At 43.6% G+C, this 22,530-nt stretch overlaps 1 protein-coding gene across 1 annotated transcript in view; it reads right to left on the bottom strand.

Moving 5' to 3' along the window:
* Myzap (myocardial zonula adherens protein) overlaps positions 1-22,530 on the bottom strand; it is an 87,959-nt gene continuing 65,429 nt past the window's right edge. The window contains exons 11-13 of the mRNA XM_027411212.1: positions 21,338-21,421; positions 10,750-10,850; positions 1-886 (exon numbers count right to left, since the gene is read on the bottom strand). Of these exons, the coding sequence (XP_027267013.1) occupies positions 790-886; positions 10,750-10,850; positions 21,338-21,421 (282 nt within the window). The 3' untranslated portion in view covers positions 1-789. The remainder of the gene's footprint in view (positions 887-10,749; positions 10,851-21,337; positions 21,422-22,530) is intronic.

The raw sequence follows: 22,530 nt of genomic DNA on the forward strand, positions 1-22,530 counted from the left end.
TTAGAACAAAATAGAAGGCATTTATTAAATATATGTGATGTGGGTTTTAATATCAAAGTAGAGCGTGCGTGACTAGACTCCTCATCCGTTTAACAAAAATATAAATTGTTACTTAAACATGAAATGGCTAAATATCACAACATACAAAATTCTTTTTTTTAAGTTATAGTGAGAAAGAGAAGAATCACAGCTTGAATAAATATAGTGATCTCAAGTGGTCCAATCAAGGCATAAGGCACACATGAAAACAAGGAATCAGTGAATCAGAATGCAACTACTCTGGCACACACAAGTCTCTAAACATAGCTTCCACAACCAGGCACACACCCTCCTGACCAGAGGAGAGAGCACTGCATGCTAGGAATCTTTCCCTCCAGGTTCAAGTTGTTCCAGGTGCCCATGCTGCATGTGCACAGGCTTCTCCATGCCGGAGAAATACTGCTGTGAATACTTTGTGGGTAAACAAAACCTTTATGCTGTAACAAACATGAAATTTCTAATGAATGCCCCTTTCCCTCCAAACCAAAATTTCATAAAATAGACTGTGAAACCTGAACTTCAACATCCACGTGGAAAACAAATGATGACTCTATATGGTAGGGTTGGATGGGTGTCTGAAATACTACCTCGTGTCCAAGTCCTTGCTTGTTCTCTTAGCCTCCACTTGCCTGAGATTCCCATGGCTTTACACCATGTCTACGAGGAAGCAATCATCACCCTCTCAAGACTCTTAAGTCACTGGGTTCCAGGACCTTTCAGCATCTGCAAGAAGCACGTGCCTCTGAGTGCCTAAGTCAGCGTTTTCTTTGAGGTCAACTCCAGGACTCGCGTGTACGGGGTGTAACTCCTGGAAGGCATCATGATTTCACGGGTCCTGCCTGTTGGGCTGAGAAATGAGAAAAGGAAGAAGAGGAAAATGAGATAAAAGCCTCCATATGCTTCATGGAGTAAGAACTCAGCACTGAAAATAAAAACATGGTGATTAATAAATAATGCAGTTGAGTATTTCACACAAACGCTACCAAACAGATTTGCCATGGACTGAGTATTGTGATCCTGCAACTTCAGAGCTGAGATCTTAACCCCAGAAGGACGGCATTAGTGGATGAAAAGGCCATAAGGATGGAGCCCTCTTGAGTAGGATAGTCCCCCTTACAAAAGGTCTCAAGAGAGCTTCAAGTGAGGACACAGGAGAGGCACTGTGAACCAGAAAGTGTATTCTAACCAGATGCTGAGGCATTTGGTGGATTGGTCTTGAACTTCCTGGCCTTCAGTACAAGAAGTAAATTTGCTTGCCCCTTAGTTTCTAGTTCATTTTGACCAAATATGTAACTACATTTTCCAGCCTCCTTTGCAATTAGGTGGAACACGTTACTGAATGGGCTAAAATGATTCGTACCACTCGAGGGTTAAATGGCACATCCATATGCAGGCTCTTTCGTGTGCACCTTCTCTTTTATGTAAATTTGGGTGGGGACTGAAGGGACACTAGCCCACTTAAGCATGTGCCTCTGGTAAGCCTTGCTCTTCTCCCCATTCCTCCTGCCTTACTAAAAACCATTGGATTACATTCCTAAAGCTGCCACCAAGATCTATTCCTTTACTTGGCTACTTCCTCCTCCTGAGGCTGACTACCTCCTTTGGCTCACCTAATTAACATGCCCAATTAAAATTAAACACCCTAACTCGAGGTTTCCCTTTTTACCTTTATAAACTGCCATTTGCCTGTGTGCCCCATCTGTCTCCTTTCTATCCAGAGGCAGTCCTTTGTTCCACAAGAACCCCTTTCCCTTGTCCACTTTCCCTTCTCCCTTGGGGTATCTCCTCTGCCAGGACATCCTAGCCCATTCTAACACAGACTTCCCTTACTCCTCTTAAAAATTACACCTGCAAGGTATTTGCTGCTGTTTTTCTGCCTGAGTCAGAAAGCATCCACTTTAACTTTTCATCCCTGCTTAAGAAAGTACCTCTCTGTGAAAGCAGGTGTTTATGTGTGGTTTGTGCCTACTCTAGGGTCTGGGAGGGAGCTCCCACTGTTTGGAGTCCCCTTCAAGGAGGGTGGTTCCAAGGAAGTCATTAGTGGAAGAATCCTAGAACCCTGAGTGACTGCAGAGGGAGACTCATTCCAACCTGCCTTGAACTGTGACATGGGGATAAGGAGGTGAGCCACTGGGGCTTGAAGGCACCACGGCAACATTCTTTACCCCCAATAACATGATGACCATACATGCAGGAAGCATAACAGTTCTTGCCACTAACTTCCCATGCCCAGTTAGTTATTCACAAAGTAGTATGGGCTGTATCAGAAGTGTGAGGGCCAGGGGTGTCAGATCTTACTCATTGCATGCCTCCCCTAGGAGACAGCCTGGTGCAATAATTTACTTCAAAATTAAGGCCTTCCATCTTGGAGGGAAGCTTATTAAGACACAGGATGTTAGGATGCAGATGAAACAAAAGGACGTTCTAACGAGAGGTGAAACATTCCATCCTGCAAGGTAGCTCCTTAAATCTTAGGAAGTAAACAACTCAAAGGCTTCATTCAGGAAGTCCCAGAAACTGACCAGATCCAAGCCTTCCCCCCTCCCCCAGCATATGTAAGTAAAGAGTAAAGGCTGCTGAGAGACATTCACAGGTCAGTTGAGCTTCCTGTGAGAAGCAGAGACCAAAGACAAGAGTAGTGGTGCATGCCTTTAACCTCAGCAGATCTCTTCGAGTTCAAGGCCAGCCTAGCAAGTTCCAGGTCAGCCAGAGCTATGTTTCAAAAATAATGAAAATAAAATAAAAACAAAAAAAAAGAAGAAAAAAGAGTTAGTGGTAGAGGAGAAAACCTGAAAAAGACTTGGACCAACTGAGCTACCTGGAAAGGACACTCTCCAACCTGTTGGAGCACACTCCAGGCTGTACAGTGTGCTCCAGCTTTCATGAGCTGTCACCCACGCTTCTGAGATGGGCTTCTGGTGATATAGCTGTCATCAAATCATTTCTGCTCCTGTAAGTAACCCCATTAAGACTCATCGTTCACGTAAGTTGGACTTTGATCTGTCATCAGTCCCCTATCTGGTAGATATTTATTCACATCTCCCCAAGTACAGTGCCACACAAGAAATCCAATATGTCTTTTCCATGCATCCCATTCCCCTTGCACACTAATTTGCATCTGTGTCCATTTCTAGGTCTGATTTCTCTGAGAGAGAAAACCAAGTCTCACTCATCTCTGTGGCCTCAGCAGGTCACAAAGGCTGAGCACGGAGCTTTCAGGCCATACAGACATGAGGATGGAAGCCAGAGGGAGTTTGAGGAGGGGGCAGTCACAGTGTCACTGCCCAAGACGGGAATCTCTGGGGTGTGGCACTTCAAGAAGTCCCTGGTGACCTGGCTAGGCAGATTAGAGGCGCAGCAGGGGCAGAAACCAGATGGCTTTGCGTGCCAACTCCTATGAAAATTCCATGCAACAGAAATGGTCTCCTGTGACAATATCCTAAAAGCTCATAAAATGCAGAAATATTTATAAAGGTGAACCTTCTGGGTTTCAAAAACAGGCACTCATATCCCAACCTTTCAAAAATGTAAAGGGTGGGGGCATTTTATTAAGCCGATCACTAGGAAACAATAGGACTTCAAGAGCATAAGTCACTTCAATCCCAGAACTGAAATTTGCTTGTGTTCTGGAACACAGTTGGGATCCTGCTCACCTTTTATGAGTCCACAGAGAAACAGGTTCCCTGGAGGCAGGGAACATTGACATAACCAAAAAACAAAGCTTTGGCTACTTTATGTTTTGAACAGAAATGTGAAAACATAAGCCTTTAAAGCACTTACTATGTGCAGGGCACTAATGGCCATGGGAATATCTGCCCCCAAAGTGCACCCAGTAAGATATAATTGAAGGGCTTTGAGAGATGGCTCAGTAGTTAAAAGCGCTTGCAGAAGGCCCAGGCTCAGTTCCCAGCACCTACATGATGACTTACAACTAATAACTCCAGTTCCAGGGGATGCGATGCTCTCTTCTGACCTCCACGGTACCAGGCATGCATTTGGTGCACATATATACATGCAGGCAAAACACTCATATACATAAAATAAATATATCCAAAAAATAAAAGTAAACCTAACTAAAAAAACATAACTAAGTTTACTGGAAACCATGTGTCAATTCATTAAGGAGCAGAAGGAAGAAAAGTCATTTCTCATTTTTAGTTTTCTCTGCACTCAGAAGCCAGATGACCTTGAATAATTCTCAATGACTAATTAATATGTATTACACTCTTCAAACTGAATTTATTCTTTAAGAAACAAAACAATGAGTGTTTAAAACTCTTGAACTCACAGCGAGTCACTTCTCATGTTTTCATCCCATGATGAGATCCTTGCTCATTAGAAATAAATGCAACTCAAAGATGAGACAGAGGAGGAGCAGCAGGTCAGGAAACTAGAGACAAGGAGGGGAGATGGCTGTCAGGCAGGCTGGAGAGATGACATCAGGAAGGAAAGTGACAGCACAGATAGGTAAGCGAGCTCACGGCCACAGCAGTCATGGCTGTGATATGGCTGTACAATAGATCACAGGAAAATGATGGAAACATCCACAGAGTATGAACCTGCAAGTGCTTGGGCTGGGTGCCCTGTGTTTGTTAGCTGTTCACTTGGAAGCAAGCTTTTGGGGTGCTGTACAGGGAAATTCTCCCAGCCAAACAGCCACCATCTTCACGAGTTCAGCTGAGCCTGTTGGCACATGATTATCAAACAACTGGGCTGGTTGACTATTGGCCTTCCTTACAGGAGTGTGTGTGTGTGGGGGGGGGGGAATCACAGACCCTTCACCTGAGTATCCAAGCATTTTCCCTAACCAGCTGCATTCAGTTTTTCCCTAATTGACAGTGTCCTTGGGGTCTTGGGGTGGGGCTAGAGTATACAGGCTTGGTAGAACTAGGAGGAAGTGGCTCCATCTGTGTGGCACACATGCTGGGCGATGACTTTCTGGTGTTGCTGCTTGGGGTCACCCATGTTCCTATCAGTAACCCCTTCCCATCTCTGTAAGTAAGCCCAATGAATTCACTGGTTCCCCACGGGGAAACTTTGGTGAAACAGAACTTTGGATTGTCAATGAGACCTTATGAAGAGGGGGATTGGGGGCCAGGTGTTACCTAGTGCCCCACCCCCACCAGAGAAAATTCTTGAAACAGGACCGATGGCCAAATCTCCCCCTCCTTCCTTTCTTTGATTTTGGTTTTGGTTTTAAAAACAGGTTTTACTATGTAGCCTCACTACAATCCTCCTGTCTCAGCCTCCCCAGTCAAATTTTCCTTTTCAAGGTGAGGAAACAAAAACTCAAAGAATTCAGAATTTTCTCAAAGCCACACAAAAGGCAAGTGGCAAATCCAAGACACAGATCCAGGTCTAACCCACAAGCAGGCAGCTTAACCACTTCTAAGAACCGACTTTGGAGAAAAGGCTGACATGCTCAGCCTGGAAATGGTCTGTAGAGGGCCAAGCAGGCACCAGCTGGAGAACTCCAGAGGTTGTAAGGAATGAGGGCTTGCGTTCCAGAAAGGCCCAGCCACAGGGAAGGGAGGCAACACGATGGACTGATGCAGTCTTACAGACATGACTGAAACCAAGACAGTAAGAGGCAAGCATTGCTCTAGGGAGGTAGTACAGCACAGGGATGGATTGGATGCCTATTCCTCGGGACTGTTCTAAGCTTGTCTCAGGCAGACATGACTAAGAAAAGGACACAACCTTCTGCTTGTATGCTTGATGACAAATGTGAATAGCAAAGCACAAGCCAGTGCCTCTTCTTTTAAGCCCTCTACTAAATGAACAAACCACACTGTAACAGTCAGCTGCCTAAATCCCCACTTGGTATAGACTCATTCACCCCAAAATGTTTATTGAGCATCAGCTAAATACTAGACTCTACCTTCTGAATGCTTGCTTTCCAAAAAGGTCCAAGAATCAAAAGCTTGGGCCCTATAGAGGCACTGCTAGAAGGTGACAGGACCCTTAGGAGGATGGCACTGCTCTCACCAAAGGGCTTTGGAATAATGTGAGTCAGCACAACATACATTTCTCTTTCTAATTTGCCTCAGGTATTTCACTGCAGGAGCAATCAGGTGACTAAAACCCTAGACTAGAGGACAGCTGGAGCCCCATTCACAGGCATTCACAATGCTGGCAGGAAAAGGGGCAGTGTGGAGGGGGGCTTTAGAAGAGGGGGTTAGTGACATTATGACTAAAGGAGAGGTCATTGCAACTGTGTTTTTCAGCATGACAAATCCCAGAGGAGCCCTAGTTGTGAGTAATACTCTAGGAGCAGCAGCAAGCACCCAACACCTGCAGGTGTGATTAGAGAGTGAGGCTCCTGCTCCCCACAGGGAGCACCTGCAGTGCCTGGAACACACAAGGATCACTCTGTGCCTCAGCTGACATAGCTTATTACTCCCCAGGCCCTCCACTCTTTGACACAGTGTCTAGAGGATCTGGAGCCACTGAGGGTTTAACTAAGGAGGCCCATGCACACTCAAACACTGTATATTTGACTAGGCTATAGACCAATGGTAACTACCAATTGTCACTGTAAAATTAACAGAATCACCTTAGCAAACCCAAATTTACTTACATAGGATATATCTAAAGAACAGAATTTTGGTTTAGTTAATAGTAACAGTGGCTATTTAAAACATATTGTGTGTGTGTGTGTGTGTGTGTGTGTGTGTGTGTGTGTGTGTGTGTGTACACATGAGTATAGTACTTGCAGAGGCCAGACAAAGGCACTGGAGCCTTTGGAGCCCTTGGAGCTGGAGTTACAGGTGGTTGTGAGTCCCCAATATGGTTGCTAGGAACCAAACTCCAATCCTCTACAAAAGCTATCTCTCTAGCCCTTAAATGGTTATTTTTTTAAAAAGTTATCTGCTTTATACATATTTTTACCCAATCCTCACAGCAACATACTGGAATTCAAAACCACCATCCTCTTCCCCATTTTGAGGGTGAGGATGTCCAGGTTTCAGAAAGATTTCACCAACCAGCCCAAGGCTTTGGTCAGATAGCAGCTGGCAGGGCACGGCAGCCTGGTGCCTTAACTGTTCAACCTGGCTACACTGCTGAGCTCTCTGTGGCAGGAGAATGAATGAACACTTCTGTGCAATACTAAATTCAATACTTCTGATGAAAACTATTGTGGAGGAAGAGTGTAATGGTTTGAATGTAATTGGCCCCATAAGCTCGTGGAGTGGCACTATTAGATGTAGCTTTGTTGGCATGGCTGTGGCCTTGTTGGAAGAAGTGGGTCACTGTGGAGGTGGACATTGGGGTCTCCTATACTCAAGATATACTCAGTGTCTCAGTTTATTTCCTGTAGCCTGCATATAAAGATGTAGAATTCTCAGTTTCTTCTCTAGCACTATGTCTGCCTGCATGCCACCATGTCTCACTATGATGATAATGGACTAAACCTTTGAACTGTAAGCTGCCCAATTAAATGTTTTTCCTTAAAAAAAAGTTTTTCCTTTATAAAAGTTGCTGTAGTCATGGTGTCTCTTCATAGCAATAGAAACCTAACTAAGACAAGAAGGGTATATTAAAACAACAAAAGCAAACAAAAAACCATTCTGAGCTGGGTGTGGTAGCACACACCTACAGTCCCAACACTCCGGAGGTAGAGACAGGAAGATGAGGAGTTGAAGGTCTTCCTCGGCTACATAGCGAGCTCTAGACCATGGGATACAATATCACCTATCTCAAAGAAACCAATATATAAATAAGTAAAACTTTTAAGTCTAAATATTCAGGACGTATTTTACTTTTTAGATGTAAGTTTGAAGTCCGAGTAAGAAAAGGACTTTTGTCAGAATACACCTAACACAGCTTAGCAACCTTCTACTTTTTCCCTTTCCTTCCTTGTGTGTGTCTGTATGTGTGTGGGCATGCGGCTTCCAAGGTGCCATGGAGGTCAGAGGCTCCTTCTGCCATGTGGGTCCCAGAGATCAAGCTCATGTCCTCAGGTTTGGTGGCAAGGGGTCAAACTCAGGTCCTCAGGTTTGGTGGCAAGCACTTTACCCAGTGAGCCATCTCCTCAGCCCAGCAACCCTCAAATTACTGAGTCATTTGTGGTTACAAATGGCTGTACCTGGCCCTAGAAGCCTGGTCTTCCCCCTGGTTATGCAGCTCTCAGTGAGTTGATTTTTCTTTCCCTTTGGACTTCCAATTTGTTTCCTTTGAAATGTAGGATTCAACTAGACTATGGGGTCCTGATCTGTTTTCTCCCACAGGCCTCTATTTAAGACAGTCTGACTTAGAATCCAACACTCAGAACTAAGTGCTAGGTTAGGTTAGTTGGTGCTAAGGAGGTTGTGGGAGGGAAAGTGTTCCCCAGCTGGTACCTCCTCCCCCACCATCCCTAAGGTCTCCTCAGAAGCCCCAGCAACAGGGCAAAGCCTTTCTAAGAAGCCAAGGAAACCCTGCCTCAGGATAGCTCAGAAGCTCTTGTCTCCTCACCCCGTGACCTGGGGGTGCTTTTCACATAGTAGGCACTTCATAAATATTTGAGAGGAAACGGGTGAAATATTGTTCTGCCCTTTCGGAAATGTGGTTATGTAGTTTTCATTTCCTCCACTGACTGACCTAAGCAGTTAAACCGCAGCAATGGATCCTGAGGGAAACCCAAATGTTGCATTTATGGAAAAGCTGCCTTTCGATTCTGACATGCCTTCCAGGTTCACTGTGGCCATAAGTTAAGGGTCTGTCAGCACTTCCATTATGAAAACTGTTTTGTGGTTTCATAACGTAGCCATAAAAGTTTGCCTCCAGCTATCCTTGGGTGTACAAATTGAAAACCTTGTTTTAAGCCAAAATGTGGGAATCAGAAAACAAACAATTTATTGGTTTCAGACATGGTTTCGTGCCCGTCTTGGCCAAACAAGATTTATGATGTGGGGAATTAGCGTGATCTGAGACACTTGGTCTCTGAAAAGCCTGAGAAAGAGGGAAATGGCCAAATTACTCATATTTCAAAAACGGTCCCCAAACACAATCATTCATTCTTTTGGTTGTATTTTCATCGAGTAAATTGTGTCACATGTTGGTGAGATGCCGAGTCTACTTTATGTACTCTTATCTTTTTAAAAAAGCATTTTCTGTTAATTACATTAGGATTGGAAAACTGTCTTGTTTACCTGGAAATCGGGAAATTGGCAAACAAAGTTCAACATTGCCGCTAGTAAGTTCTTTGACAGTGGAAAATGGCTAGATTTAATTAACAAGAACCCATGGGTCACAGATTTAAAAGTAGGGAAATGAGGTCTCACTGTACCACACTAGTGATGCTGGAGACTCGGTAAAGCTGCCTGTTGACTTTACAGACACAGGACCTCAGCAAAGAAAGAACTCCTAGATGCCAGGCTACAAGTGGTCAACAGGACCAGACCTGGGCCTTCCACATCCCAGATGGGCAATCGGCTGGTTACTCTTTCCCACCAGATGTTACTATTAAAGGTCCCAGGATCTGACATATTTTCTGGATCATTCTTGTCTAGCACAGCCTACATGTGAGTCCTTTCTTACTCCCAAGATACTAGAACTTGCCACTTCATGACTTTGATGACCTAAATTACAAGCCACAAGGCATTAATAACCATGTTATATACATAGTCACATCCTCTTGGATGAGCACAACTGAGCATCAGCCATGGCAAGTTTGAGTCAGCTAGAAACAGGACACTAAATCATAAGCTCAACTATGACTAAGCAGGATACAGACCTCACTGTGGGGAACAGTTGAACAGTGAACAGGTCAGCCCTCTGGCCTGATAATGAGGCTGGATGGTCAAAGGTAGATTTAGAGTCTCTCTTAGGGTTATCGTTTATGTGATGAGACACATTGACTAAAGCCACTTAGGGAGGAAAGGGTTTATTTGGATTATACTTCCACAGTACTGTTCATCATTAAAAGGAGTATGGACAGGAACTCAAACAGGGCAGGGATCTGGAGGTAGAAGCTGGTGCAGAGGCCACAGAGGAGTGCTGCTTACTGCCTTGTTCAGCCTGCTTTCTTATAGAACCTAGGACTGCCAGCCCAGAGGTGGCCCCACCCACAATGGACTGGGCCCTCCCCCATCAATCACTAATTAAGAAAATGACTTACTGGTTTGCCTAGGCCAGATCTTTTGGAGGCATTTTCTCAACTGAGGCTCCCTCTTCTCAGATGACACTAGCTTGTGTCAAGTTGAAGTAAAACTAGCCAACACACAGTCTAAGAAGACTGTTATGATGGACCAGATTCAAACCAGACTTCTGAATATGTCAGCTATGGTACTAAACGATGGATGAATTTTGTTCCTCATTTGGACTCGCCCTCTGAAGGTATCCAGAACATCCCTCTAACATGGTAATTAATGTCTTCCTATATCCCATCCCTCCCTCCATACACTACTCTGGGCCAGGAACCAATCTCATTTCTATCTGCAACCTGTCTGCTATAGTTTGCTGGCTGGCTGGCTGGCTGGCTGGATGGATGGATGGATGGATGGATGGACAGATGGATGAGCAATGGTATGCAGTAACTGATAGTTATGGCTTCCTCAGTCCCTCCTCCATCCCACACAATTCCTCTGCCTACTCAGAAGTCACTGCTTAGCTGTAGAGCTGTATTTTTCATAGGAAAAAATTTGATGCTGTTTATCACAGCCCAGTAAAATAGTTTTCTTAAGTCAAAGAGGATTTTTGTCTGAAAAACAGGAAATTCCCAAATACCTGGGTAGAAGATCGCAGCCCACTCCAACTTCTCTGGTCTCCACTTCAGTCTTGGGCTGGGTTTCTGTCAAGTAGTCCAACCTGCTTTGTAGTTCGTTATTCTAGAAATGAGAGGAAGGCAGTTTTAGTAAATCAAGCCTGCAGCACTGACATCCATCACGAGGTGTCTTTCAGAGTTTGTGTTGAAGAGCCACATAGATTCCATCATTATACAAAGCCCTCTGTGTGTACACACATGCACAAGTTGTGCAGAAATGAAAACACATGCTGGTCTATAGCATAATCTGCTTTCTTCAATCAGCAATTTGTTGTAAGGATGGCGAGATGGCTCAGTGGGTAAAGGTGATAGTTGCCAAGGTTGGTGACCTGAGTTTAAACCCTAGGCCCCTGCATGGCAGAAGAGAACTAACTCCCACAAGTTGTCTTCTGACCTCCACATGAGTTCTATTTCATGTTTGTGAACACACACATAAACACACACACACACACACACACACACACACACACACATCAATCTGTTGTAGATATCTCCCCAAATTTACTAGTTTTCTTTTTGTGTCAACAAACTATGTAAACTGAATCACAGTATCCCATTGTGTGATGTACAGTATTTACTTAATTAGTCTCATACAATGGGCAGTTAGATATTTATCGCATTTTTTGGCATTATAAATATGGTGCAACTCAACTTTTTAACACTCCCTTACTAAGCTGTAAAATGAGCAAGTCTATTAATTTAATTTAGTGGGAAAAGCCTCTATAACTGGATAATTAGTATTTCATAGGTGTGGAAAAATTTAGGATCTCAAACATATAAACTAGAATGAGCTCCTTGGGATTAAAATTAGCATTCTGTATACGTTTCATGTTTTTTTTTTTAAACTGGAGCCAAACATTGCTTAAGCTGATAATTAGATGACCAGAAATAGGAAATGTGCCTCATGGGGAAAATGAAGGACAAAGGGGCAAGAAGGTGAGGATGGGGCTGGCTCAATTTCACTTGAGATCCAGGAGATCCAGTAGGCACCCTCTTCTGGCCTCTAAGGGTATTAGATCCCCTGGAGCTGAATTTACAGGCAGTTGTGAACTGTCTGACATGGGTGCTAGGAACCAAACCTGAGTCCTTTGCAAGAGTAGCAAGTGCTCTTAACTGTGGAGGTATCTCTCCAACTCCTTAACTGATTTTTAGCAAGTTTTTTTTAACTTATTTTTTTTATAATAATAAACTCGATTTTAAAACCATAAGGGCCCTATCTATTTTCTTGATTGGAGTCTTTAAACTCGATATATAACAAAATAAAATTTACTGAATAAATGTATAAATGCTTGATGCCCTAGCAGCTGAGGAGCTATGACAGAACTACGGTCCTGCTCTGTCACCCAATCTTTAGAATGAAAGAAAGGTGCTGACTTACTGGGGCATACTCTTCTGTACTTTCCAGTTTATATAAGGAAAGAGAAAAGCAAAGAGGTCTTTCTTGCTGGCAACTCCAGCCCCCATAGCCTGTTCCTTTCCAGTGTAAAGACTTTAATCCTGAAGGTTTCATGGAATACCACAGTAAGGATATACCATCAGGGCGCATAAGAGATGGAGTTAGCAAATTTTTCTGGACTGGTATGCAGAGAAGGATGAACAAGTGGCTCCAAAGTGTTTTGTTTAATTTCACAGGGATTCTGTGTATAATACCAAATACCCTCAGAAGCACAGAAAACTCAATACTCATGAAAATTGCAAGAAATCAGAAAAAACAACAATGTGTATCTTCTGCATATCAGACAGTTTAAGGAAAGGCAGTGAGCAGTTAAAGGAATACAGCACAATGTGCATGCCTGTGGCACTTGTTCTTTCTGGGGTACAGATAACGGAGCAGAACAGAACAATATGATAACACTACAGAAATATTCACAAAGTGTTTGTGTGAACCCACAGGGGCTATAGCAGAGTGGAGAGAGGGAATGAACTGTCTAGAGAGATTTGGGAAAAGGAGATGAGCATCCATAGCACCAGGATATCCGGCACCCTCTTCTGGTCAAGTAAGGGAGCCTTAGACCACCAAGACAATGAAACAAGTGGAAAGATGAGAATCAGAGTAGGAGGAAACCTCAAATTGTGTTCTGGATTCAGGAGACGTCTCTAGCAGACTTTTGAGCCATGCTTATGACAGGTGAGCTATTAAAAAAAAAAAAAAGTGTCTGAATCTGAGTGGTAAAGAAGTGACAGTCATTACCCATTACAGGCACAGCAGGAAGTAGCTAGGCCCAAACAAATTCATTTGCTTTTAATAGAAAAATCCCCACTGCTCTTTAGAACAGTGAGACAGAATCTAAAGTAGTAGTTCTCAGCCTGTGGATTGCAACCTCTGGTGTCAAACAACCCTTTCACAGGGGTTATTTAAGACCATGGGCAACACAGGATATTTATATTACAATTTGTAACAGTGGCAAAATTACAGTTGTGAAGTAGCAACAAAAATCATTTTATGGTTGGAGGTCACTACAACATGAGGAACTGTATTAAAGGGTCACAGTGTTAGGAAGGTTGAGAACCACTGCTCTAAAGTCCTCAAGTTAAAGGGTTCACAATGCCTGGCTTGGAACTCAAAGTCACACGGCATATGGAAAGTCGGGAAGATGTGACCTGTTCTTGGGGGAATAGGGATGGACAGACAACAGTCCTGATGTGACTCAGATACTGGACTTTTCAGGTAAGGATTTGACTATATTCATCAAAACTGTGACTAAGAGATAACAGAAAATATGCTCACAGGTAATGAATTAGTAAAGAAAAATAAAGATCCATGAATTATTCACCTGGGAATTTTAGAATAGAGAAGTTCAACACTTAAAATTTATTATTATTATTACCTTATGTAGACTTAGGAAAAGCAGGGAGATGGTAAAGGAAAGAACCAGGACATCTAAAGGTACATTAATAGAAATCATCCAATTAATAGAAGTTAGGGCTGGGGAGATGGCTCAGTGGATGAAGTGTTTGCCTTACAAGCAAGAAGATCTGTGTTTGGTCCCCAGAACCCACATAACAAAGGCTAGTGCTAGGAAACAGATATGGGAGAAGTTGGGGGCTCAATGGCCAGCTAGTCTCACCAAATCAGTGACATCCAGGATCGTTGAAAATCCCTGTCTTAAAAAATAAGACTGCGGATAGACTCATTTTTGTTGCCATGCACAAAACTTAAGTCAAAATGGATCAAAGACCTCAACGTAAAGCCAGCCACACTGAACCTATTAGAAGACAAAGTGAGAAATACCCTTGAATTAATTGGTACAGGAGACTGGTTCCTGAACATTACACCAGTGGCACAGACACTGAGATCAACAATTGATAAATGGGTCCTCCTGAAACTGAGAAGCTTCTGTAAGGCAAAGGACACAGTCAGCAAGACAAAACGGCAGCCCACAGACTGGGAAAAGGTATTCACCAACCCCACATCTGACAGAGGGCTGATCTCCAAAATATACAGAGAACTCAAGTAGCTAGTCTCCAAAACACCAAACAATCCAATTAAAAAGTGGGGTACAGAACTAAATAGACAATTCTCAATTGAGGATTCTAAGATGGCTGAAGGACACATAAGAAAGTGTTCAACATCCTTAGCCATCAGGGAAATGCAAATCAAAACAACTCTGAGATACCACGTTACTCCTGTCAGAATGGCCAAAATCAAAAACACCAATGACAGTTTATGCTGGAGAGGATGTGGAGAAGGGGGAACACTTCTCCACTGCTGGCGGGAGTGACAAAATGTACAGCCACTTTGGAAATCAGTATGGCAACTCCTCAAGAAAATGGGAATCAGTCTACCACAAGATCCAGCAATTACACTCCTAGGCATATACCCAAAAGAAGCACATTCATACAACAAAGACATCTGTTCAACCATGTTCATAGCAGCATTATTTGTAATAGCCAGAAACTGGAAGCAGCCTAGATGCCCCTCAACCGAAGAATGGATAGAGAAAATGTGGTACATTTACACAATGGAGTACTACTCAGCAGAAAAAAAAAAATGGAATCTTGAAATTTGCAGGAAAATGGATAGAACTAGAAGAAACCATTCTGAGCAAGGTAACCCAATCACAAAAAGACAAACATGATATGTACTCACTCATATGCGGATTTTCGACATAAAGGATTACCAGCCTACAATCCACACTGCCAGAGAAGCTAATAAACAAGGAGGACCCTAAGAGAGACATACATGGTCCCCTGGAGAAGGGGAAGGGGTCAAAATCCTCTGAGCAAATTGAGAGCTACAAGAGGGAGGAGGGAGCTACAAGAATGAGAAGGGAAGAAGAGGAAGGATGCAGAGGTCATGAGGGAGCAGAAAGGTTGAGTCAGGGGAAGAATAGAAAAAAGGATATGTGATAGGTAGGGTTTTAGTTGGGGGGTGGTAGGGGAGGACGGGAGGGAGAAGGGAACTGGGATTGTCATGTAAAACAATCTTGTTTCTAATTCAAATAAAAAATGATTTAAAAAATAAAAATAAATAAAATAAGGTGGAGGGAGCTGGAGGAAAACATCCAAGGTAGGTATCTGGCCTTCACTCGAGCGTGGGCACACACACACACACACACACACACACACACACACACACACACCATGGGAGTTAAAGACAGAACAATTAGCAGAACTTTATGGAACAGTGCTGTGGTTGTTAAAGGCCTAATGGTGCTGCAGGAACCACAGAAAAGAAGGCGAGGGGCAAAGGCGGCAAAATTAAAAGCCAGTAAGGCAGAACAAACTTCCAATCCCAGCACACTGGGTGCAGAGACGGGAGACCAGAAGTTCAAGATCATCCTTGGCTACATTGAGACCCTGCCTCAAAGAGAAAAAGAGTCAGAAATAGTCCAAAATCATCTTATAATAGAAAAGTAGGGTTTCTGGAAGATATGCTAACATTTTGTTGGTTTTAAACTAGGAAGCATTGATAAGGTTACGTAGCTTATTGTGTATGAATTGCATGCCTGTTTTTCACATTGCTGTACTAAGTTGGAAAGAATAATACAAAGAAGTGAGGGCCAGTTGAAGTGAAATGACTGAGCTCTATAGAAGCTTCTAGGGCTGAGGGACAATGTACCGGTTTTTCTGCTTTCAAACACCACCACCTTGTGTTTGTATGTGTAATAAGTACCTCTATATGGGCAGGTTTACATGCCTTCTGGGAAGAAAGAACTAGCATGGTCACTGTAGGTGTATGGGAGAAATTAACATGCATGCACGCACACATGCATGCACGCACGGGCAGCAGTCATCTCCTCTCCAAGCTCCCTTCAGACCCAGGGAAGCCAGTAACTGACTCAGAAACCTAGGCAAGAACATGTCCAATAAAATTCATGTGGGGAGCTATGTGCCAGGTAATGCAGCCACAATGCCACTCAGGAAACTAGAACTAGTAGTGTTCCCCAGACACAGAGAGAGTCGTGTGCCTGCGCTGTGCATGTTAAGAACAGGATGGACACAAGCCAGTCATTTCCTGTGACTCTTCAGTGTCACTGTAAGTTCAAGATTTTCAGCAAGGAAAAATAGAATCCAGTCCAGAAGGCTTAGCCACTCACTGAAGACCAACCCTCTAATTTTACTTTAGGGCATCCTTTTTAAGATTTATTCTCCTTTATGTGTATTAGTGTTTGCCTGAATGTCTGTACATTCATGGAGTGTGTGCCTGGTGCCCAAGGAGGACAGAAGAGGGTGCTGGATGCCCTGGAATTGGAGTTATAGACTGTTTAGCCACCATGTAGGTTCAGGGAATTAAACCTGTGTGCTCTGCAAAAGCAACAGCTAGCTGTTCTTCACTATAACTCTTTATTTTGAGAATTATTTTTAAAAGTGTTTTTATTACCCCTCACTCTCTCCCTCTCTCCCGCTCTCTCCCCCTTCCTCCCTCCCCCCCCCTCTCTCTCTCTGTGTGTGTGTGTGTGTGTGTGTGTGTGTGTGTGTGTGTATACCTGTGGATGTCAGAGGACAGCTTGCAGGATCAGTTCTTTCCTTCTACAATACGGGTCCAAGAGCTGCACTTTTACCCAGTGAGCATTCTTGCTGACTCAGAACATTTAAAATTTTTAATTTTTTACTTATGAGCATCCTATGCAAGTACAGCAAATTCTCTGAAACACTGAGTCATCTCTCCAGCCCAGAACATTTTTTTTTAATGTCAGAAATAGGGAATAGACTATCTGTTCTCCAGAAGTTAAGTAAACAAAAAGTTGTTTAGGAGGAAAACAAAAGAATGGGATAAAGCCAGGCCAAAAGGAGCTTCTGAGAATCTGGTGTGTATTTTTGAGGCATGTGTGCATGTAAAACCTAGTAACTTTAAACAACAGTTAAAAGTGAATGATTAAAAAACAAAGAAGTAATTGATAGCCTCTGTTTGAAAGGGAAAGAAGATTCCAGACTACCACCCATGAGTCCAGGATCACGCACCCAATGTTCCCCTGGACTGCTTGTCTAATGTCTTGATGTGGTTTGCAGGGGTGGGGGTGGGACAGCAAGCTTTTGAACATCAAAAATAAAAGGAATCTCACAGGTGACATGAGTCCTCTCTCCCTCCTCTTGCCCTTTTTAAAGATGGAGTCACTGAGCCTAAGCTGTGAGTGGATGGATCTGCTCATGCTCATACATAGACAATGATGAAACATGGGTCAGAATCTAGTCTCCCATCAGACACATACACTTTTAAAGAGTGCAACCCAACGGTCATCTGCAAGATTCACGCTTGAGAACAATGCCATTGAGTGACCAAAAAAAAAAATCACAAAATAAATCTCAATTTTATGTGTGTTTATATATGTACAGCTGCATGTGTGTACGTGTGGAGGCGAGAGGTCAACTTCAGCTATCATTTTCCAGGCACTATCAACCTTGCTTTTTTCAGACACAGTCTCTCATGAGCCTGGAGCTCACTAAGTAACGTAAGCTGGCTGGACAGAAAGCCCTAGGAACCACCTGTCTCAGGGTCACCACTCCCTGCCTGTTATATGGGTTCTGGGGACTAAATCAGGTCCTCCTGCTCGAAAGGCAACCACTTTACCAAGGGAGCTTTCTCCTTATATGTTTTAAGGAAACATGATCATTCACAGCTTTTCGCAGCTCCATGCAACAGCAGGTTGAGCCTGCCCAAGTACTGAACCTGCCTGAGTTCTATATGATGCCATGAAGTGAAGAACCAAGATGTGTAGGGGTGCATACAGCTCACTCTCGTGAGCCAGCGCTGGCTCATCACTATACACCCCCCACAGATCTAAGGATACTGTGGCACTAAGCAAAGATGTGCGTAAGAACCAAGGCTCTTCAGCCATTTCCCTATCTTAGGCATTTCTTATAGAAACAGAAAATTGCTTAAAAGTAGAGGATGAAAAACTGTCATGATATGGCAGCAATCTGAGCCTGAGAAACACCTTTTGTTCATTATGTCAAGGGCAAAATTAATATATGATATGCAAGGAGTATTATTAGATGCTGTCTTTATAGCAGCATCCCAAGATAATTTTATAATATAAAATTAAGGTGATTGTAAGATATGTAAGAAATGTAATTGATATTTTTAACCTAGGAAGCTTTTCCAAAGCAATGTTGTTTATCGGGTATTAATTATATGCTGGTCTATAACACCTCTGTGCTAAGAATAATAAATTGAAGCGAGAGTCAGCTCACCCAGGACACGACAGCCCACAGGAGGGCAGCTCAGAATCGTTAGTCACATATCAGTCAGAAAGAGAGGTACTCATTGGTGTCAGTAATCACACATAGCCCGCAAGGAACAGGTCAGGAGAGAGAGGAAGGGGGAGAGAGAGAGAGAGAGAGAGAGAGAGAGAGAGAGAGAGAGAGAGAGAGAGAGAGAGAGTAAAATGCTGGGTATCATGGGATATGCCTGTAATCCCAACTCTGGAGAACGGGAGACAGGAGAATCCCTGGGGCTCACTGGCCAGTCAGCCTAACTTACTGGCTACATTCCATGCCAATGGGAAATCCTGTCTCAATAGGGGTAGGTAGGCAGCCCTCCTGAGGAATGACATCCAAGGTTGTTGTCTTCTAGCCTACATATACATACATAACAATACTGAAATAAACAAAGCTGTAGCCTTAAGGTAAAAAAAAATTAAGGATATAATGAGTTAAATGTGTAATATTTTATATTTTAGGATACTTAAGTCCAACTGCACTGAAACTTTCTCTATGTGACTTATTTTGTACACTGTCTGCTATTGAAAGCTAATGTGGAAAGTGGTCAAGAGCAACTGGCCATGTCTGCCCTGGATTTCAATAATTTAAGGAAGGTTAATGAGCTTTATAGTCAGCGTTTAAATGTTTAAGGGAGACTGGATTCCCAGTCTCATTCTGAGATTGGTGTAGTTGACACTGCAGGGCCCTCCTGCACCCTCAGATGCTCACGGCCTCCTGACACACTTGACCTCCTCAGTCTTTACCCAGGCTTACCTGTGACCACCACAGGAAAAGTGACCCTGCCTAGGTGGTCAAATGGCCAGAGCCCCAGCAGCAGACCCTAGCCACTGTCTGGTGGGGTCAGTGAGTGCTTAGTCTGCTGGAGATAACTCAAGCTAGTTCCACTCTATGTCTCAGAGACCCCCAAGTGCCATGTGCCTCAGCTGCCCACAGAGGTCAGCTTCCTCCCCCAGCCGCATCTCCCCCATTATACACTGGGACCTCCTGGAATCACCTCCCAAAGTCACTGCATATCCATGTCTCAAAAGCCCAAACCATGAGCTGAGCCGAGTCGTCTGAACATTTAGCAGAGCATACGTTGGCAAGCCCCTCACTTTGCACAGCATTCCCTGGACTCTTTGTGGCCTACTGGAAAGCTTGGGAGTGCCACAGACAGAAACAAGGTGAGGGACCCTCTGGGCTGAGCCCTGTCTCTGTCAGCATCTCTTCCCCGTCTTCTGCAAACTCCTCTCTGGACACATAGAACTCTTCCAGGGACTCTTGACTGTCACTAGGGGAGATGGGTATCTGCACTTCCTCCCCCAGTACACCCAGGGCTGTGGCTGCAGAAACGAGGGTGGGGGGCGGCACATACCTGTTACCCTGCAATTAGAAAGTGGAGACAGAAAAGCATGTGTTCAATGTCACCCTTGACTACAATAGAGGGTTTGAGGCCAGCCTGGGCTACTTGAGATACTGTCTTAAAAAAAAAAAAAAAAGCTGGTGCTAGGTCCAGTGACCAAGGAGGAGATGTGTGGGAACAGAAAAATATCCATTTACTCTGATATCAGGTCTCTAGAGACCATGGAGGCTCCTGGTAGCCATAGGCAGTCCCTCCATCAAAGTAAATGATGGCCTGGATCACCATCATGTCTGCAAGCATGCAGCAAGGAGGTAGACTCTAGATTCAGACTTGCAATCTCTACTGTAAATGCGGACAATATTTTCCTGAAATTCAGTCCCTTATCTTTAAAACGGGGGATATCTAATTTATTCAGAGAGCAGCACTTTCAATAATCTAAGAGCAGAGCACTCACTCAGTATGCCAGGCATTTCCTTACAGTTTGGGTTGTGAGCCTAACCTTTAATGGCTGGTCCATCTTTCCAGACTGTGCCAAACATTTCCTATGCGCTCTCACAGGACTGTCCCACACAGGTGTAGCTATGATTCCTTTGTAGAGATAAGAGACCTTTCTGATCACTCTATCAATAAACAATTGAGTGCTCCACCAGGATAGATTTGATTCTACTCTTTGTGCCTATGTTATACAGAGCATAGGAAAAGCAATGCCCGGCACACACTAGGCACTCAACAAATGCCATCCTACCTTTCTCCTGGCTTCACTGTTGTTTCCTGAGCTGTCTCATGGGGGAAAAGGCCACAGAGAGGGACAGTGACAATGACAGGTGCTTGGCAAACCAGCTCTTCATGGAGCCAAAGAAGATAAAGGTTCAATGCCAAGTTCTTAATAAACTTGGAGCCTACAGGGGAATTGGATTTCGGCTCCTTCTATTAATACCCAGCCTCCTAAGTTTCTTACAATTCAGAATTTCTTTCCCTGTGAACTGCCACAGAATCCCCCAAAATGCCTATCAAAAGGCCAGACGCAAGACTATGAAGCAACTCCAAGTTGCAGGTAAAATGTGTTGGATTGGCAGTCTGTTCTTCAACCGGGAGTCTGGGTTTTCTTTGGCTGGGTGAGCTGGGTGATGCCACATCCTTTTTTGTTTCATTTTCCATTTCATACAGAAATCACAATCCTTCTCTAAATGTTTTAAGAGTTTTCCAAGAAAACCATGTGAGGGACATATGTGTAGGTCATTCACAGATTATAAAGCACTATACCCTCGTGAGAACTGGCAGCATATCAGACTTGCTGGATGAATTCTTGAAGAAGATACACTATTTGAAAGCGCAGCCATGAGTAGCAGGCTGGAGTGTGGAGAGGGAGAGGGTAGAGAAAAAAGAGCTGTCAGAGCTCCTTTGCAGAGCTGGCAGTTAACCTTCAATCAATTTTACAAGGCCAGGAAATAGCCATATTTTTAATTAAGTGTCCACAGCAGGATCAGCAACATAAAATTTAATGGCAGGGAAGACACCAACTTGAAAGAGCTGTAGCCTCTTACCTCTCCTTCCAGGAAAGAGATTTTTTCTAAAAGCTGCAATATTAGGAGCTGCTTCTGTTGCACTTTTTTCTTTAATGATTCAATCTAGAAAGAGACAAGAGGAAGATCGTTAGATGAAAATGCTGAACTGTACAATAGCAAGGTAATCAGTGGGCAGAAATACTTTTGCTTGTTTGCATAGAACCTGTGTGCAGATTGCTTTCTGACTTAATTTTTTTTTTTTTTTTTGAGGCAGGGTGGGTCTCATGTATCTTAGGCTGGTCTCCAATTGCTACATAGCTGGACATGACCTTGAACCTCTGATCTTCTTGCCTCTACCTCCTGGGTGCTGAGATTTCATGTGTGTACCACCACATCTTTTTTATGGGGTGATGGGGAATCAACTTGGGGCTTTATGCACATCAGGTAAGCATTCTACCCACTGAGTTACATCCTAGCCCTTCTTTATGGATTCTGTGTCCTGGATCACAACTGACCTGAGAATCTCTGACAACAGAGCGTTCTGAGACCCAGGGATGTCCCGTTAGGTTTGTGTAGCCAACCCCTCCACACCACTGTGCTGTTTGGATAACATCCCCTTACAGTTCAGGCAGTGTGCTTCAGGACATATACAAACAAGTCAACAAAGATGGTACCTAGCTGGATTAATGAAGCACCTACATTTCAAGCATTTGGTTACTTCTCTTAATATATTTGTATCTGACCAACCAGATATCAAATGGTTGTTTGGAGGTAAGGATCACTAAAATTGGTCATGGAATTCAGAGGGTTAGGGACTCATGAGGACTACAGTAGGCAGGACCAGCTCCAGGAGCAGACCTGAGCTGCACTGTAACCTTAGTAACACATGTTACACCTGTAACATCGTGTGCACACCCTGGAGTCCTCTTGGCTTTTCATTCAGGTATCTTGTTTCCTGGGACAGAGCAGAGGGTCTCCAAAGGCAAGAACCAGGGTAATCTGTGCCAGGTCATGTCTTCAAAAGTGAGATCAGTATGCAGACTCAATCAATGGCATGTTACACTTTCAACAAGCTTGTGTATTTGAGCATCCAGACATCCATTTATAAAAAATCCCTCAGTGCAAAGTTATCACTTTGCACTGAATTCCCAGGGGAGGGAATCAAGTGACACCTGGAAAAGCATAGGCAAGTTGATTGTTTGATCCATAAATGCTCTTTCTATGCATATATC

This window comes from Cricetulus griseus, chromosome 4 (assembly GCF_003668045.3).
Source record: "Cricetulus griseus strain 17A/GY chromosome 4, alternate assembly CriGri-PICRH-1.0, whole genome shotgun sequence".
In the NCBI taxonomy this organism is placed as follows: domain Eukaryota; kingdom Metazoa; phylum Chordata; class Mammalia; order Rodentia; family Cricetidae; genus Cricetulus; species Cricetulus griseus.